Here is a 20,229-nt window from a genome sequence, read left to right as displayed (position 1 = left end):
AATAGCTAGTATGAAATGAGGTCTGTTAAGATGTGCAGACAAAACACAGAAACCCCAGAGGTGAAAGCAACTAAGGGGAGAATGGAGAAAAAGCCCCAGGGGAGGCAGATTTTCCCTGGACTTTGTAAGAGGATGGCAAGAGAGACGGAGGAGTGGTGTAAGGCACTGCAGGCTTAGGAGAGCACGGGAGAGACATAGAACACAAACACATGATCTTTTCTGTCTCCCCAGAGAGCAAGCCAGAACTTTGATTTGACTGACAAATTCTAATATAATTCTCACATGGATTCGCAAGCTTCTCCTTATTATTATTTCAATTAGTAGCTGCTTTTTTTTTTAATTGTTATTTTCATTTATTTATTTATTTTTTTGAGACAGAGTTTCACTCTTGTTGCCCAGGCTGGAATACAATGGCACGATCTCGGCTCACCACAACCTCCGCCTCCCGGGTTCACGCCATTATCCTGCCTCAGCCTCCCTCCCGAGTAGCTGGGATTACAGGCATGCGCCACCACGCCCCGCTAATTTTGTATTTTTAGTAGAGACGGGTTTTCTCCATGTTGGTCAGGCTGGTCTCGAACTCCCGACCTTAGGTGATCCACCCACCTGGGCCTCCCAAAGGGCTGGGGTTACAGGCATGAGCCACTGTGCGCGGCCTAGTAGCTGCTTTTATTATAGTTTTTTTAAAACCTTGTATTCGACAAAAAAATAACCCATTGCTCTTATAAGGCATGATCAGAAGAAGAAAAAAAAAATCAATACTTCTGGCCAGGCATGGTGGCTCATGCTTGTAATCCCAGCACTTTGTGAGGCCAAGGTGGGTGGATCACAAGGTCAGGAGTTCGAGACCACCCTGGCCAATACAGTGAAACCCCGTCTCTACTAAAAATACAAAAATTAGCTGGGCATGGTGGTGGGTGCCTGTAATCCCAGCTACTCGGGAGGCTGAGGCAGGAGAATGGTGTGAACCCGGGAGGCAGAGCTTGCAGTGAGTCAAGATCACGCCACTGCACTCCAAACCCGGGCAACAGAGTGAGACTCCATCTCAAAAAAAAAAAAAAAATCAATACTTCTGAGTCATCCATTTTAACCTAAATCAGTTAACCTAAATAAAATCAATTCCATTACTTCTTATAATGGCATCTTGTTCTCAATCTTATACAAACTATTTTTTAAATTGTTTCCTGAAACATTCAATGATACCTTACATATCTCAAAAAACATCAAACTTTTTTTAACTTAAATGAGTGGCATAGGATTTAATTCATGTATGTGTCTAACATGCAACAGTTTTCCCATACATGCAGGGTTAACTAAAGATCAGGTCATTCAAATCTCTTCATGAACTCCCATATCTTCTCTGGCTTCCTAGAACTTTTGGTGGGGCATATCAACTAGAATGCACCTGGTTACAAGTAACAGAAAATCCCAGTAAAAATGACTTAACTTTCTCTTCATGATCAAAAGACTTGATCAAAAGATCAAGATAGCATCCCCATCATCAGTTCCTCATTGGGCAATGTCCAAAGTGCGGAAGGGGTCAGTCGATGTTTTGTGTTCATTTTGGAGCTCACAGAAAACATTTCCAGAAGCACTTCCCCACCACCCCACAGCAGGGAGAAGCCTCTTGTGTCTCATAGTCCTAGGTGTCATTGAATGCCCAAGCCTAAGCCACTCACTGGCAAGGGGGTAGAATTACTGTATCTGGCTTAAACAATCGAGGTTTGTTCTCCTGGGATTTAGGAGGAGGCCATCAAACATAAAACCCAAAATCAGACTTCTGTTATCCAGAAGGAAGTGGCAGAATAGCTGTTGAGCAGACGACCAACAATGACTGCTACATGGAAGAATCTATGTTTTCACAACAAAGTACTTGGATTTCTAAAAATCTACATAACAGATGAACAAATGGAATTTGTCTGGGATCCTGGAGATGTTTCTGACTTTCTGAAACACTAGTTTTTATATACCTGTGCCTCACTACTCATGTATTTCTTTTTAAAGATGTTTAGTGGAGTTAACAAAATGATTGCCTCCAGAAGCATAGGGTCCACCAGAGACAAAATAAATCTGAGTATAAGGTCCACATCATCCCTTTTGTCTGTTTTCACTTCTGCCTATGCCCTAATCAGATTAACTGCTTCAGTACTTGATAACACTTAATTGTTAAAGGGAGGTGAAGAATGCACCCAGCCCAAGTCAGACCCCCTTTGTGCTTTCATAGACCTACATACCACGTGTCATACAGTTGTCACTGTTGTAAACTTATTAGTGAGAATGATTGATAAGCATCTCTTTCTCATTCAAAGGCAAGTAGAGGTAAATCCCTCTTTCCAGAGTGAATAAAACTTTTTCAACAACCTCTCACAGTGGAGACTTCCACTTGAGTTTCATTGCCCAGTGTCTCATCATATTCCAAACCTAAACCAATCACTGACTAGGGGAATGTAATTATCAAGACTGATGGAGACTAACATAGGAGGACAGGCCTGTGACACATTTTGCACACTCTGATATCCCCCAGTGACTAGCACAGAGTAGGCACTCAAAAAAAATGGATTGAATGAATAAATCCACCATTGTCCTCAGTTCCTAGCCTTAATTTTTTTAATTCCATGTTGAAGAGTTCACCACTTCTCATTTATATAACAAATTCCCCCCCAAAAGAGAAGGTATAGGTCCTAAAAAAAAATACTCTATCCTTAACTATTTTAGGTTGCGAAGGGAACGAATGAGTGGGACTGAAACCTCTGGTCGGACTGAAAACAGCTTGTAAAATACTGTGATCTCAGATGTCCCTCATGCCAACAATTATTTTGATTCTCCTTGTCCTAGAACACTAACAGTGTTTAAAAGCCTTGTTCTCCAATTCAGTACATTATCATGAAAAGGGGAATTTATTTTTTAAGCTTAACAAATTGACGCATTCTAAATCAATGAAAAGTTTTCTGCATGATTCAATATTAACAGTCAATAAAAATCTATCAATTGGCAGTGTATAGGAAAAAACCTCCCCTGAGGTTGTAAATCACACAGATAGCAATTCAAGCAGGGCCTGTCATTAGCGTATTAGGGGGGAAATCCATAGATGATGCATACTCATTCACAAAACATCTACAGGGCTTCTGTCCTTAAGCTCATAACTCACAGTAAGTATCAAATATCCTTCAATTCTACCAAATATTGCTCAGCATATAGATTTACAAAAAAAAAAAAAACCTAAAAACCAATTTCTGGATGCCTGCTATTTAAGACATCTAGCTCACTAATTGCAAAATCTATAGAAAAGTCTGCACAGCATCAAAGCCTCGGTTGATCCTATGAGCAGTTCTAAATGAAAAACTGTCTCTTTTGCGAGTAAATAAAGCACTTAATGCAGTTTCTGGCTATAATTGTGTTTCTCCTGTGGATTTTGAAAATGACCTTCCTGTAAGCCTCAAGGACTGTAACTTTTTAGATAAGGAAACTTGTTCTTGTTTTAGGTCTATGTCAGGTTCATTCCCCTATAGCCCAGTTTTCAAAAGCCAAAGAAAAAGTAATCCAGAATTAAAAAAAAAGAAAGAAAGAAAGAAAGTCCTGTTTCCAGAATGAAGTTCCCTGTCAGCCTGCCTTGGGCCTTAGGTAGAGAAGCAGAGATTAAAGAGTCAGTATTCTTTTTCATGTTTCATCTGCCAGTTTTGTGAATGTAGAAAGGGAACCAGTGGCTACAGCTAAGCACCCAACTGTGGTATTAAGTAGAAAGTGTGATTCTAGCACACCCCCCTCACTTACACACACACATACACACTCTAGTGAATTCAAAAATAATTTTTGAGTTTGTAGCAGAAGGCACCTGCTCTCCGTTCTCCACAGCCACTGATGAAGGTACCTCCAGGAGGGGGTGAATGGCACCACAGATGCGTCCTCCTATCGCCATGATGATAATGAAGCTCTTTGTTCTGCTGTGTGAATGTGAAGGGTGGAATCTCCGATGATCTCACCATTTCCTATTTATTCTATACTTACCTGAATGCACCATGTCTTGCAGCTTTTTAATGCATATGCAAACCACTAAAATGTCCTTTTGTGAGACACTTTGCTAAAAGACCGCTTTTGATATGTGTTCTTCATCTCCTCTTCAAACTGAATTAGACTGCTTCCTTCTTCTTATGACACAACTAACTCACTATTTAGAATCTTTGGCTTTGATTTTGTAGAACAGCCCAACAGGAAGAGACCACGTTCTCTTTTTTTCTCCATATTTCTGAAGGCAAACTTGTACTGATTTGTTTTGATTTACTACCAGAATTATGTTCCTGCCACAGACACTGGCTTCTTTTATGTCCTTTCAGTCATCAGCCTGTGTCTGTGGACGAAGTTTTCCCAAGGAAAACTGAAATCCCTCTGTTGGTAACTGTGTGCAGGGCCACGGATGTGTGCCTCAGGAAAAAGTTCATCAGATTTGCAGGGAAAAGAATTATTCTAAGCAGTACATTTCTTATAGGCCAACCACTAAGCTCAAACCAAGAGACCAGGTGACATTTTAAAAAGATATTCAATAAAACTTAGCATCCAGTCTTGGTGGGGGTGGGGGGCGGGCAGGGGAAACCTGTGTTTGATGTAAAAGGTCACATGTTCTAAAATGTAAGCACTCTACAATTTTCTTTTGATTGAACTGTATTTGCAGCTTCCTTCACAGTTAGAGGTACGTGGTATTAATATTTTGACTTCAATAGCCAAAGACACACTTACTCATGGTATTGTAATTGTTAGCTAAGCAAAGCTGAAACAGTTCAACCAGGAGGATTTAAATCTCTCCCAGTTCATCTCTATAGTATTCTTCTCACAAGTGGAAGGTCACCTCTGTCCTCTGAAGAGCACAGCTTATAACTCTAAAGCACCTATAACTTGGAGGGTGGGATGGTGCCAACAAGAGCCTCCTGGTTTTCCTTCGAGCAACAACAGCCAAAAGCAACTGGTTACAACCTGGGCTTCAGAGGAGCAAGGAACATGTTCTTGTGTGCTAGCAGAGATGTTCCCAGTTACGTCTGGGACCTTTCAAGATTCTAAGCTAACCTACGCAAGTGTATTTATCCTCTCTATGTCTTCAGGTTTACTTTGTCAAATCTAAGAAGAGGTCATTTAAAAGTTTTGGGATCCTCAAACTAAAAGTAATTACTAGAGTACAACTTTAAAGACATAATTCTAGAGATGCTTTGACAGGATCAGTGAATTCAGCGAGAGACACACAGGCTGCTCAGCCCAAAAATTTTGGAGAGTAGAAAGTAAACTTTGGAATAAACCAAAGAAAAGATGCCAGGTTACACGTTAGAGGTACCTAGACCATATGACAAGGATGTGATATTCAAATTAGAATCTCTCTCTCTAGTTCCTCTCCCGCTGTTCCTTTCCCTTTGTAGTTTGTAGACATGGTTGTGACTTTACTCCTAAGCTCATTGGTGTGATGAGTATCTATCTCTTTTCAAGGGACAATTAACTATCTTTTTAAGGACTTTCATATCAAGTAACTCACGTGGTGCTTATTTTTGTTATTCCCACAAAAGGAATTTTATGAAATAAACTTATTCAAATATTCTCTCCTTTCTCACCGCTTAAACCTAAAACTTGAAAATAAAAAACAACAGCCACTGGACTGAAGAGAATCAAAAAAGTTTTTTCTGTGTTTTTCAAGTTCTCTAATTTATTACACACTAAAAATCTCTTTGAAACTGGCACCAAGGTGGCTTTTCTTCTCGAGCTGATTAGGACCACATGAGTTCAGGAAAAGCTGTCAGATCCTGCCTCTGGCACAGCTGGAATGATCCAACTGATTTGCCAGTAGGACTTTTTTTTTTTTTTTTTTTTTTTCAAGGAAAGAAGCTTCATCCCAAAGTCATAAATTTATATTCTGGAGGCCCAAGCAAAAGGTATTTCTTTTTCATTTTTTAAAGAAGCTAAATTCCATTATGATTTCTTTTTTCTTTTTTTGAGCCAGAGTCTCGCTTTGTCACCCAGGCTGGAGTTCAGTGGTGCAATCTCAGCTCACCGCAACCTCCGCCTCCCAGGCTGAAGCGATTTTTGTGCCTCAGCCTCCCTCACAGCTGGGATTACAAGTGCACACCACCACACCTGGCTAATTTTTGGATTTTTAGTAGAGGCAGGGTCTCACCATGTTGGCCAGGCTAGTCTCGAACTCCTGGCCTCAAGTGATCCATCCACCTTGGCCTCCCAAACATTATGATTTCTTTTACAAGATCTGTTGCAAACCAAAAGCAACTTGGGTGATATTTTGGTAAATATGTTGTCCTAACTCTGCACTGTATCTGTAGTTATCTAGATTCCCACTGGTGCTTGGGGGTCTCATTCAGAAAACACTAATCCCTAGGAAAGACCAAGTGAGATTGTCTACCCTTTAGGAATTCTGTCTGTCAGACTGGCCCAGGGTAAAACCACAGGTCAGTCAAACTTGTCCTCTTCAGCTGCCCACGGTGGGCTCCCGAACCTGCTTTGTGGTATTCACCACAGGAAGTCAAGGGCTATCACGTGGCTCCCTGACTCCCCAAGGAAGCCTTGAGCCATTCCCTTCCCCTTCAGTCTTTATACAGATACCTCCTCACATCGGAAGTCACATGTCCTGCCTCTCTCATATTTAGCTCTCCTCTCTTGCTAGCTGACCCTTGGCCTGGGTGATAAAGAAAGCTGTATTATTATATTCATGGGCCCTAAATGAGTGCTGGATTTATCTTCTCAGGAAACACAGATCCATTTAGGTAGACCCAGAGTCATCCTACTGTAATTCAAAAAGATGACACCATACAGTCCCTTAGCAAAGAAGCCTTTCAGCCCCCTTCGCTACACATACGTGCAGACCACTGGGGAGGCCAAACGTTTGGCTGGATATCCATTTCCAAATTGGGATTTTATTAAGAGAAAGTATTACCAGGAAGGAGGGGGTGATCTTTACATTGATTCTGCAGACTCTAATTTGATATTATAACTCCTTTATCCCTTTGCCCCTTTTGTATACTTTGTAAAATGGAGATAATTCTTTTTAAAATTTTGCCTGCTTTTGGTCAAATTCTAGTCTAGAACTCCCAGGCAGGCTGCACTGATCTGGCCTGCCATCTCAATGTATTCTTCATGTGATTCTAAAAAGGGGCTTCTTAGTCTCTTTGCCTTTGTTAAACATACTAGAACTATCTGGAATTATTCCTCATTCCAGATACAAAGCAGACAGAATTATACCCCCAACCACTGATTGGGGTGCAGTAAGTTTTCTCTGTGAAAATAGTGGACAGAATTATATAACCCGTCGTTCCTCTATTAATAGTTAACCAGGTTGAGAGGATTTGAATAAAAGCACATCTTGTTGCATGCAACAATGGTTTGACAGAAGAGCTGTATGGCAGAGTTAGTATTTTACTGCTTTCAGCTTCACCACGCAGTTTTGTAGCCTGGGAAGCCATGCATGCAGAATGGCAGAACTTACAATTGCCTATAAAAGGAGAGTACAATGCAACCTGTGGAGCCACGCCACCAAGAGAAGGTGACAGTTCCGGGCCTTCAAAACACCCTAAACTGGTGAGGAGTTTCAGAATGAAACTTGTTATGATTTGAAACACTCATCAAAGTGAGGCTTTTTCAAGTAACAGTTAAGACATAATTACCAAATTTTACAACGGTCCCGTTAGTGTGCTGTGAGAAAAAAAAGGAGAATGGAAGAAAACCTTCAAAGTTTATATGTTTATGGATGTAATAGATGGATGTGTGATTTTTGAGCACTTTCAGAGCCAGGAAGAGTGGCTCAGGACAAGATGAGAAGAGCTTCCACAGCCTTAAACACAGCTCTTTTCCAAAGTGACTTCCCTTTACACCCATCCACCCCCCTCCAAAAAAAAAAAAAATCTAAATGTACTTCATGAAACTATTGTATATGAAGCACTTGTTAGCCGTAATTAAATGGACAATATGAATTTACTACGTCTTTAGGACTCTGGCTTGTTCTGGTTTAGAGCAAGATGATTAATGCAAATACATATTACTTGAGATAACCATTTAGCAGCTAATTTAGCCAAATTTATTACAGCAGTTAGAGGTTTTTCATTTTAGCAGACGGAGACAAGGGCATGCCAAACGTGGGCGACGTAGATGAGTGCACACTGCCCTCTAGTGGCCAGCCAGCCGGTGAGCTTTCGCGGGGGCGCCGAGTTGCTGCGATCCGCAGCCAAGTAATAACAGCAGGTTTTCCACATTTCCGGCACCCTTTTAAACCATTCCCATCCACAGCACTTTATTTCAGGGGATGATTTACTGTGCTTTCCCCTTTTACTAGCTCAGGAGTACCCAGATACAAATCAAATCAATTTCAACTTGGCGAGATTTTGGTTCAAGTATCATTTTTAACATCTGCATTTTAAAGCTCTCTTTCAGTGGGTATTTAATGGCACCGTTTCACATTACTGATTGTTTTTACTTGTTCCTTCATTTGGGGCCATATTTCAGAGTCTGTGTGGAGCTGTCACTCTGTTTGGCTCCAGCCAAGTCAATTCTGTGCCTCCCTTAGGCCAGTGTTTCTCTCTGACTCCACTGGGGAATTTATTTTGTTCCAACATTCAGCGAAGTCTCACCAGAATCTCCCCCGACTGACCAGTGTAAATTTAGTTCATCCGAGGACTATAAATTCTCTTAGACAAGATCAAAAGGAACAGACATATAAGGACGCGGGTTGAGATTGCTCACACTGAGGAGAAATGATCAAAGACGAGGGGTAAAGCATCTTTGGAACCATTCAAATATCCAGAATCTCAAAGAGGTCTACCTCAAAGCTATGAATAAATCACATACAAATTTGCCTTTCTTACCATCTGATGTCAAATCCATTGACAATATCCACACCGCATTAGGTGTTCTGTGAGCCAAAAAGATTTGTAGTCCTTTTATTCTTTTTACACCATGGCTGCCCAAAACGGAATAAAGTCTTGCTACAAATGCCAGTAACCCTGGCTCCAGAGCTGCCGCTCCACTGAATTGATTTCATTTGTCCTACTAATGGCATTCTATATTAAGCATACAGAGGGTCACCCTGGCTTGAGTAGGTCCTCCCATTTTTAGGCTTAAGGTTTTGCAGAGATAAAAAAAAAAAAAAAAGTTATTTGATCCCAGTCTTAATACAATGCCTCTGTTTTGTTTTTTTTCACCAGTGCTGAATAAGGGTCAGTGTGTGACAAAGTACTATCGCTGGATGCAGAAGAACGGAGGATATATTTGGATACAGTCCAGTGCCACCATAGCTATTAATGCCAAGAATGCAAATGAAAAGAATATCATCTGGGTGAATTACCTTCTTAGGTATATTTTCTACTTCTTTTCTATTTCTGTCCTGGTTATAAAATATGCAGCCCTATGGTTAATAGCCGACATGTTGTGAATATTATCTTTGGACAGTACCTGGTGTGGAATTTCATGGCAATTCTGCTGTTCTTTCCACAAGATTCAAATAAATGTGAGAAGATCAAACTATGTTGGAAGGGACTTGCAGGAAAGATTTCAAGATTTTCAATCATTCTTGGTCTGTCAACATTTGGGCATCTCTGCAGAAGTTGCTTTGGTTTTCCCACAAATGCTTAGGCCAGAATAATATAGACTTCAGCCTACAGCTGAAGCATTCAAAAAGCATCTCCTCTTCCCCAGCACACACACACTCACACACTCCAGTTCCTGTGGAAATGAAGTAAAACAGAGTGGGAGAAAAGTGGCAGGGAACATTATATTCCTCTTATATTTCTTCCCTTTGATGCCCTTAGCATATTACATAGGGTTTGACTTCCTGGGCATTAAAGTTTTGGTAAACAAAGTGAGTTGCTTTGCCGGAATCAAACAATAGTGGTGTAAAAATGAAGGCAATTTTTTTTTTTTTTTTTTTTTGGCCCACTGCTCTGTGATCTTTGGCAAGCTTTACTGCTCTTAAAATGTGTCCTTAACAGTCTACCTGCAAGTGAGCCCAAGCTCAACTGCTTCCTAAATTCTGGTGTGAGACACCATTTCTCTCCCCTTCCCAGTCTACCTTCTGCCTTTGGATTCAAACTAGCAGAAAAGTAAGCAAGACCCACAGATTGGGCCATCTTGAGTTTGGGGGCAGGCTTTCTGGGAAGTTCTCCACCAATCCTGGTGTGAAACTATCACAGCACTTGGCCTGGCTCCCTCCCACCCCCATCATTCTGGTCTTTGGCTTCTCCTGGCCTAAAGCCACCAAGCAGAGCCCACACGTGGTCTGAGTAGGAAAATTTCCAATAGGTCTTGTGAATGGAAGTTGGTGCCCTTTGGCTGATAATTTAGACAGGGAGTACCTGAATCCCATTTTTCTTTGAGACAGCCAAATGGAGCTGGGAAGCTAACAACCATGGCTCATCAGCACACTGGCCCTTCAGAGTGTGTTCACATACTTTGGTGATGACTTGAAGGCATGAATGTGCTTGCTACCAACAGCATATCAATCAGACACTAATGATTATTGCTCTAGAGAGGGCCTTAATGTGCACCACTTAAAAGAGTCTTCATTTATCTACTTTCTATTTCCTTTTTTTGACCTCTTCTGCTCTACATTAATTCTCTCTAAAGGTAAAAGTATGTGTATTGAATGTGGCTTTCTCCAAGGCCTGATTTCCGTGCAAAGTCTCCCCCGTGTTTGTGATGTGTTCAAGATGAGTTCTGATATCAAGGAATCCTTGTACATAGAGTTTTATGGAATAATTACTATAGGCAATGCAGGTGGTTATAAAAACTCACATGCCAGACAGAAAATAGAATAAGGTCTTGTGGCACTGACATTCTTTTGCTAGGCAAAATGATATTGTGACAAGGAGACCCATCACCAGTAAGAATTAAACGCTGGAAACAGGCACCCTAGGGCTAGCAGTGTCTGGCTCCCATGTTGATGAAACATAGGTACTGAAGTCATCTATGTGGTTGTTACTCCCATTCTGTGAGATTTCTTCCTATCTGGATCTTTCTTACTGCCTCATCAGCCTCATGACTTCCTCCTCTGCCCACAAATGCAAGGAGTAAGAAGAGCTCAGCAATCAGTCTCTGAATACCATTGACCTAGCGTAGGATCCGATGGTACAAACTCATGAGCTTTGGTGATTCTATTCCATCAAATCCCATATGGATAGGAAGGAAGTTTAGGTATCAAAGACCAGTCTTCAACCTCAAAAGCTTCAATCTCAGGCATAGAAGACCTGTTTCAGCTGACCTAAAAACCCTCCCTGAAGTCAATGATAAAGGACTGTAAATTGTAGGGCAAGTGATCTGTGAGCCCCCAAAGAAGACTAAAGTAGATGGGCTTTAGCAGGGGAAACTCCACCAAGACAGCCATTTACTGGTATCACCTCTATAGGGTAAAGATCTGGTAAGAAAATGATGTGGCCCTGGCAATATAGCAACTACAGAAGTTTGGTTTTCTTTCCCACATTCTTGTCTATTATTCTTCCCTGAGCAATACTTTCACATCACTTCTTCCTTCCCAGAACCCTTGCACCCAGGCCCCAATCCAGGCTTGTCCTTCCCTGTTCTGAAACTACTGCTCCTCCAGTCTTCTTCCCATTCCCTCGTGATACTTAACAGAATTATAGACTCAGAGTATTCAGAGACGGAGTCCACCTTCCCACCATTAGTCTCATCTGATTATCTAGAGAAAGCTTTGCTGCTGAAGCTAATTCACACTAAGGAGTAAATGCCTGATAATCCATTTTAGTGAATTACCCCTCCCAGGAACATTTGCAGTTTTAGAGTAGTTACTGAAACAGTGACTCTTTACTATAGAAATTTCGCTAGAGATTAGCAAATGAGTCAGTAATCATCAATTTTAAGTCTCTGCTTGGCGAGCCATCATGGAAAAATAGAAGAGGCATGTCCCATTTTGAAGCAGGAGGATTTCCTTGTGCCTTCAGATTACAGGAGCCTACTCTCCTCATCCATCAGGTGGCCCTGGAGTGGCATTTCCAGAAGACAGGTCAAACTGACTCAACATGCTCTCTCTTCCAAAAGAGCCTTGTTTCCAAACTAAAAATAGAACAAAAATTAAGCACATTTGTGCAAGTGAGGTTAGATCCCTTCTGTTAGGGCCTCTTTCACACTGGGACTCTCCCCACTGCAATCATATTTCCAGCTAACAAGCCACAGGTGTACACCACATGAGCAGATGAAAATGTGATTGTAATAGGTGTGTTGACAGTTCGGTAGCCATAATCCATGCATCCCAAGGTGCACCTGTGCATCTGTCAGATAGGCACCAAAGGCTCTGCTGCCCCACCAATAGCGTGGGAGCCATCTGAGTGGCTGAGAAGCTACATCAAGGGCCCAACACAAAGGTACTGAGGCTGTGGACTCATTAGGAGCCCAAGAGAAGACACGACACACCAGGAGACATGGGAATGAACTGTCGAGAGTACTTCTCATCCTCCCTTCCCCCAGGTGTACTGTCAAGCAGCACAGTTTCCTGACCCCCAGTGGTACCTGATTATTTAAAAGCTTCTCTCCATGGCTTTCAGGGATTTGGGTATTCGATCATTGCAGCAGGGTGCACCTGTACCTTGGCACATGCAAGCCAAGCTTCCATAAAATCCCATGAAGAGCTGAGAAATGATTTCATGTTTAGTCTTTGAAACTTTCTAAACTCCAGAAGTCTGGGACAAAGAAGTGGGGGAGAAGATGGTCCAAACAAACCATGCAGAATGGGTGTCTGCACTCCTGACCAGTGCCTCCCTTCCACAGCAATCCTGAGTACAAGGACACACCCATGGACATCGCACAGCTCCCCCATCTGCCGGAGAAAACTTCCGAATCCTCGGAGACATCCGACTCTGAGTCAGACTCTAAAGACACCTCAGGTATTACAGGTATTATTCCTTCTTCTCCATGTTCTTCAGTGAAGCTTGCCCACCACGCGCAGGGGGTGGGCAACAGCCAGAGGGCCATCATCAGAGGCAAAGCAACTGGTCACATTTCAGAGAGACATATGTCACATCAAGTTATTACTGAGTGTCTGCCTCTCTCCACACACACATATATATATAATTGTACACCACTACATACCTGTATGTACTATATAGGTATATATACACACAATACATATAGATATGTAGTGCTGGATAAATACATCTCTGTGTGTGTGTGTATATATATATATATATGTTTTTGTGTGTATATATACTCACAGAAGAAAGAGATCTTTTGAGATCTGACAGATCTTTCTTTAAATATACAGAAAGAGATTGATTGCTATTAGCAATCACTTAATGTCAATCCACTGGCCATACAGAAGGAGCCCTGCTCTAACCTCATAGCTAGCTCTCGGCCTCTACTAAAGGCAGGTACTAGGGCCAGCTCCAAGAGAGTCTGTGACTTTGAGCCCCAAATATTCACATTCCCACCAAGCTGGGACTGAGCCTCTAAAGTAGGGTACTTAATGGCATCGATCAATGCCTCTTTCAGGGTGCTGGACTGTTACTTATTTCCTGAATCTATGCAGAACAAACGCATGCATTTTCATTTCTTTTGGGGAAGCAGACTTCCTGAGTAGTTCTTTGGGACACTGAAAATTAGTATAAAAATTTGCTTTTCGTCCCATCCCCAGCCCTCTTCCAGAGACACACATAAGGCCAGGGAGCACCAAACTTGTAGGATTTTTACAGCTGCAAGAAAATCCTACACCTCTTTTAACCCTACCTCTTCTGCTACAGAAGGGGAGGCAATGACCACAACTTCTAGTCCAGGCTGCCAGTCAGGCTTCTTCCCTCTATCTTCAGACGCTGTGTTACTGGAAAAATCTGTTCTTTCAAAAATGTGGCAGCTAGGTTTTCCTGACAACCCCCTTCATGAGGGCACCTGCGCTCCAGCATTGTAAACATGTATCCCTTCCTCCAGACCCAGCTTCAGGGAGGCGGAAGGAGGGCAGAGCATCAAGGCAGATCTTCATTGTCCTCCTGTCCCTAAATTGCATTAATTTGAAAGTTCTTGACAAAGACATAAAAAGTTCTAGAATTGGTAGTCTCTGCCCCTTTTTAATACAGTGCATAGTTGTGAACAAAACAAAGGAAAATTCCTAGCCCAGTGAGCTTATATACTAGTGGGAAGAAGAGACAAGTAAATAAAACTAAAATATACAGTGAGGTGGCAGGGTGGCTCATGCCTGTAATCCCAGCACTTTGGGAGGCTGAGGTGGGCGCATTGCTTGAGTCCAGGAGTTTGAGAGCAGCCTGGGCAACGTGGCAAGACCCTGTCTCTACAAAAAAAAAAAAAAAAAAATCAGCCACGTGTGGTGGTGGGCACCTGTGGTCTTAGCCACTCGGGAGGCTGAGGCAGAAGGATCGCTTGAGCCGGGGAGGGCAAGGTTGCAGTGAGCAGTGACCACCCCGCTGCGCTCCAGCCTGAGGGACAGAGGGAGACCCTGCCAAAAATAATAATAATAAATAACAAAAATAAAGATATACAGTGAATCAGATGGTGGTAAGTGCTGTGGGGGAGAATAACTTATGGAATAGAAAGAAGGAGAGTGGCTCTCAGTAATGAACAAATATTCACCAAGGGAAAATGCAGACTCTTTAGAAAGTCACCTTGCATGCCATCATTTTTCTGTGTCACACCTATTAACCTGACTGGTTAACTAACCAGGTTATTTAACCTGACTTCCTGAGTATCTTTGTGGGACTTCTTAAACTTGAATGTGCCTGAGAATCACCTGGGGGTCATATTCCAGTGCAGAACCTGATTCAGTCTACCTGGGTGGGAGCAGAGAGTCTGCATTTGCAACGGGTGTCCAGATGATTGCCAATGCCGCTGGCCCGCACTTTGAGTAACCATCCAGCTAACCCAGGCCCTCAGCAGAGAGAAAGCGCAGGTTTTAAGTCCTCTGAAGGTGATGGAGAAGCCCGTGATGAGGACGGACACTTGCCCTGCTCCCCGCCCCAGCCCCTGCAGGTGACAGGCTGGGTCGCCCCGCTAACCTGGTGTCTTCTCTCTCTTCTCTCTCCGCCCCCGCCACCGCCGGCCCCCGGCCCCACACAGAGGACAACGAGAACTCCAAGTCCGACGAGAAGGGGAACCAGTCCGAGAACAGCGAAGACCCGGAGCCCGACCGGAAGAAGTCGGGCAACGCGTGTGACAACGACATGAACTGCAACGACGACGGCCACAGCTCCAGTAACCCGGACAGCCGCGACAGCGACGACAGCTTCGAGCACTCGGACTTTGAGAACCCCAAGGCGGGCGAGGACCGCTTCGGTGCTCTGGGCCCGATGCAGATCAAGGTGGAGCGCTACGTGGAGAGCGAGTCGGACCTGCGGCTGCAGAACTGCGAGTCACTCACGTCCGACAGCGCCAAGGACTCGGACAGCGCAGGCGAGGCGGGCGCGCAGGCCTCCAGCAAGCACCAGAAGCGCAAGAAAAGGCGGAAACGGCAAAAGGGCGGCAGCGCCAGCCGCCGGCGCCTGTCCAGCGCGTCGAGCCCAGGCGGCCTGGACGCGGGCCTGGTGGAGCCCCCGCGGCTGCTGTCCTCCCCCAACAGTGCCTCGGTGCTCAAGATCAAGACGGAGATCTCGGAACCCATCAATTTCGACAATGACAGCAGCATCTGGAACTACCCGCCCAACCGGGAGATCTCCAGGAACGAGTCCCCCTACAGCATGACCAAGCCCCCCAGCTCTGAGCACTTCCCGTCCCCGCAGGGCGGCGGCGGTGGGGGTGGCGGTGGCGGTGGCGGTGGCGGGGGGCTGCACGTGGCCATTCCCGACTCGGTCCTCACCCCGCCCGGCGCCGACGGCGCGGCCGCCCGCAAGACTCAGTTCGGCGCCTCGGCCACCGCGGCCCTGGCCCCCGTCGCCTCCGACCCGCTGTCACCCCCGCTCTCGGCGTCCCCGCGGGACAAGCACCCCGGGAACGGCGGCGGGGGCGGGGGCGGGGGCGGGGGCGGCGGCGCGGGGGGCGGCGGCCCCAGCGCGTCCAACTCCTTGCTGTACACTGGGGACCTGGAGGCGCTGCAGAGGTTGCAGGCGGGCAACGTCGTGCTCCCGCTGGTGCACAGGGTGACCGGGACCCTGGCCGCCACCAGCACGGCCGCGCAGAGGGTCTACACCACGGGCACCATCCGCTACGCGCCCGCCGAGGTGACCCTGGCCATGCAGAGCAACCTGCTGCCCAACGCGCACGCTGTTAACTTCGTGGACGTTAACAGCCCCGGCTTTGGCCTCGACCCCAAGACGCCCATGGAGATGCTCTACCACCACGTGCACCGGCTCAACATGTCAGGACCGTTCGGCGGCGCAGTGAGCGCAGCTAGCCTGACGCAGATGCCCGCCGGCAACGTGTTCACCACGGCCGAGGGACTCTTCTCCACGCTGCCCTTCCCCGTCTACAGCAACGGCATCCACGCGGCACAGACTCTGGAGCGCAAGGAGGACTGAGGCGCCGCCCGTCCTGGGCCCGGCCAGGCCCCGCTTGGAGGAGGCATCGTCGGCATTTTCGTTTAGACCTTTAATTCTAGCACTTTGAATTCGAGCAGGTCAGCGTCTTCTCTCGCCACGACGGTCCCCATTCCACCCCCTCTTTCTTTCACCTGACTTATTCTTTCGTGTAAAGATATGTTTATTTTTTGCCTTCGGAGGGTCAGACGACCAGTTGCCTGCCGTTTTGTCTTCTTCTAAGATGTGTGTTGGGTTGTTTTGCTTTCCTTTGCATCTTTATTAAGATGTCTTTCATGTGTATATGCCTCTGCCATAGAATACTCAGTCTTGTGGTCAAGAGAGTTCTCAAGTGACAACCATTGGGGTTTCTTCATAAAGATCTTGATATGATCAAGATGGAAAGAGACAAGCATAAACAATGTGCCCTGTTTGACTAAGTCAAATGAAATAGGGTGGTTTTTTGTTTCTGTTCCTAATTCCTTTAAAAAATAGGGGGAATAGTATTTTAGAATTTTATGCAGAATTTAATTCTCTTTTTACGGTTAAGATTTTAAGATTTTCTTACTTGCACATAAAAATAATTTGGGTTCTTAAACTTAATTTCTGGCCTGTGACTAGAATGTTTAAAAAAAAAGTCGGACTAAATGTTAATTACTGAAACATTAACTTAATTTCTAAAACCATGGTGCTATCATTTATTAATCTGTAATGTCTTCATACAAAATGCAGCTCCTGGGCTGGGTTTTGGGGGAAAAAAAAAAAATGTGTTCTGTCCTGGTCTGGAGTCCGTTGCTGCAGTCTCCTTGGTTAGTTAAGACAAAGCCCTCATTAACGTTTGCTGCAGGACTTAAAATTTTTTACCTCCCCACTAACAAACATAGCCTCACATTAAATTTAATGGGTCAGTAAAGCCCTTTTTAAAGGGGCTGCTGGAAAACTCAATCAAACTGATTTGAGGAGCAGTTTAGGTACATACTGCCTTTTGTTTAGCTTTTTGTTTTCCTTACTCAGTCTAACTGAGGCTAATTTTGCAACTTCAATAACACTTCGGAGTAAAAGAAGGAAAATATTTAACATGTTTTTGGTTTTTTTCATTTCTTGCTTAAAAGAAGGAAGGTTGTATTTTGGGGGACTGGTTTGATTTGATGGAATTTCTTTCCCTTTGGTTCTTATTTCTGGGTTGAAACCAATAAGTTTTAAAACTAAAGAATGGGTTAATAAGCTTCAGACAGATAACTGCAACTGAAAACTGCACATTAAGTAAAAAAAAAAAAGAGAAAAAAAGAAAAAGAAAAAGAAAAAAAATCCTATTTTGTCTTTGTTGCCAGAAATCAGTGTGGTGTCAAACACTCCAAATGACTGTCAAGTATAAATTCTTCTTCCACTTCATTTTTGGCAGCTGTTTGTTAAGGCATCTAATAACAGATGTGAGAACTGTAATGTGTACAATGTGTATGTGTCCTTGGCTGTCAGTCCCATTGCAGTTTCAATGTGTGTTTCTATATGCAGTATATACTAAGCTAATGTAGTTGTTTTGTCCTTTGTCTTATCTGTGCTCTATCTCTAGTCCGGAGTGGTACAGTCCCATTCCTGCAGTCCTAGTGAATCAGTGATTCTTGGGGGTTAGTGGGTTTTGTGTGGTGGCCTTCCTCTGTAATGTCACCCTATGCTGCTTCTACTGTCTGTGAATCTTCCGTTTTACCTTTTAAAATTCCTGCTGTTGCTTTGCTGGTGTATATTCTCCCTACCTCTCCTCTCTTTCCCTCCCTTTCCCATCTCCCCCTCTCCCTCCTCTTCATTCCTTCCCCATCCCCAAAATCTCTTTCATTCTCAGAGATAAAAAGACTCTTAACTAGCTCAAGGTTAATGGAGCCATTTTTCCCACAACGGAATTCTGGGTATGACTCTGTCTTCTGGAGTGCAACACAAAGCACTGAAGAATAATGCTCAGATATATTAAATAAATTGATGCCATATAGCCTCAGTTGTTAACATTCCCAGAGTCCCTTGTGCTCTACCTATAAGCAGTGGGTGCTTTTCTTTGGTTTCCTTTCAGGTTGGCTGATGGAGCAATATATAAAGCAATTACCAGTGAGACAGAAAATTCTTTCAAAGGTCAACCAACATTTTTAAGAAACAAAATGGGAGGGGATAATGGAATCTAGAATTGTCATATATATTTGTTTACTTGTGCAATGCTAATACAGTAACTCGGCTGTCCTTTGAATATCACTGTGTTGAGTAGATTCCTCTAGGACCTTTGATTTCATGAGTTGGGCCCAAACCATGGTGGAATAATAACAAAAAGAAGTTAAATGCCACAAATTTTAATAGTGAGCTTACTTGAAGGCTTTAAGTAGGTTTAGAAGGTGAAGAAGGCCGATGGAGAAATTTACAGATTAATTTTGGAAGCTCTACTCTAGCTATCGAACAATCAAAGGAATGCACCTATCAGCTACAAAGAACAGCTAGACAGCTGTTTTTTTTCTTTTATAAATGTTTCTGTGTTGTGTCAAAATGATTTCTGGTGATTTAAACTAACAGATAATCACAGCTGCTGTCTAAATCCATAGTGTTGAAAATTACAAAATGAAAAAAAAAAACACTTCATTACCTGTGAAGACTGTGTCTGTGTTTTTAACTATTTCTTGTACAAATATATGAAAACTTTTATGAGGAGACTGGTGCCAAGTAGCTGAATAATGGGGAAAGGGATATTCTGTTCGTAAAAATCTTAGCAGTGTTACCAACTCTACGATATATATATAAAAAAATAATTAAAACGTTACAAAGCGACAGCTATGGTACATTTGTTTTGTGTGAAGCTAACCGGACCTAACTTCCTGAGTGCCTGGCTTATTTTGAAACATTTTTTTTCATTGACCATTGATAATGCTGCAAATCAGAAATGTACATACTTCATTTACAACAGGGTTCTTTTTATACTTTTGTAGATTCTCATACATGTCACATACATGGTTGTCTTTATGTAACTTAATTTTTTCATCCGCAGGTGCCATTTTCATAATAAACTTCTCTTGGATTTGTTACTATCTGGCATCATTTCTTTTACATGTAACCATCCTGACTAATGAATGCTGGTAGTATTTGTTTAAGCAGGTACCTTGGTCATTATTCTTTATTTAAAAAAAAAAGAAAAAGTAAAAAAATGCATTCATATTTTTGCTAGTTTTGGAAAAAATATATAGCTTGTGTACCGATGAGGCTGACAAGGCACAGAATAAGATGCTAATCCAAATACTACACCAAACTTGCAACCATCCTAAATTTTCAGCTACCCCAATTCATTGTCATACTGAGCATTATTATGCACATTATCAAAGCTGAACAATGGGCCTGCAACATTAACCACTATGGGAAGTGTGCATTTTTTGATTAATGCACAGTAAGTGATGACAGTTTTCATACATTAATCATTTAAAATGCACTCAATATTTTCATTTATTACAATCTATAATGTATAACCAACTGTTCCATTGCTTATATCTTCTTTTTATAGTAAATATGCATTTTCTTTCTCCAGACAAGCTGATTAAGTCACGTTCATGCTGCATTATGGTTAGGGTAGCATGTGGCCTGTTACATTTTAAGGCAGGTCAGCTGCTTACTCTTTAAAAAAAAAAGAAAGTGTCACCCATTGTCTCAAAGTTAAGGATAAGGTAGGTCAACTCTTAAGTCTGTGATCTCCAAAAACTGGAATATGAATGGGCTGAGCTGGGGGAGTTGGGGAGGGGAGGCAAACACTTTCGTCCAGAAGCTACTAAAAATAATA

At 43.2% G+C, this 20,229-nt stretch overlaps 1 protein-coding gene and 1 long non-coding RNA gene across 12 annotated transcripts in view; one reads left to right on the top strand and one right to left on the bottom strand.

Moving 5' to 3' along the window:
* LOC129526621 (uncharacterized) overlaps positions 1-3,916 on the bottom strand; it is a 148,679-nt gene extending 144,763 nt beyond the window's left edge. Inside the window, exon 1 of the long non-coding RNA XR_008671299.2 lies at positions 3,833-3,916. This is a non-coding gene — a long non-coding RNA (uncharacterized lncRNA). The remainder of the gene's footprint in view (positions 1-3,832) is intronic.
* The window catches only part of NPAS3 (neuronal PAS domain protein 3), an 867,326-nt gene extending 847,837 nt beyond the window's left edge, over positions 1-19,489 (top strand). For 8 of the 11 annotated variants that reach the window (XM_055361312.2, XM_055361314.2, XM_055361313.2 and 5 more), the window contains 3 exons: positions 9,180-9,327; positions 12,751-12,875; positions 15,043-19,489. In XM_055361312.2, the coding sequence (XP_055217287.2) occupies positions 9,180-9,327; positions 12,751-12,875; positions 15,043-16,436 (1,667 nt within the window). In that variant the 3' untranslated portion in view covers positions 16,437-19,489. The remainder of the gene's footprint in view (positions 1-9,179; positions 9,328-12,750; positions 12,876-15,042) is intronic. The other 3 variants (XM_063697703.1, XM_055361315.2, XM_031001971.3) reach the window with 1 other exon arrangement.
* Positions 19,490-20,229: the final 740 nt, after the last annotated feature.

Source organism: Gorilla gorilla, chromosome 15, assembly GCF_029281585.2.
Source record: "Gorilla gorilla gorilla isolate KB3781 chromosome 15, NHGRI_mGorGor1-v2.1_pri, whole genome shotgun sequence".
Taxonomy (NCBI): domain Eukaryota; kingdom Metazoa; phylum Chordata; class Mammalia; order Primates; family Hominidae; genus Gorilla; species Gorilla gorilla.
Note: the sequence above shows the minus strand (reverse complement) of the source record. Positions and strands in the feature narration are given on the sequence as shown.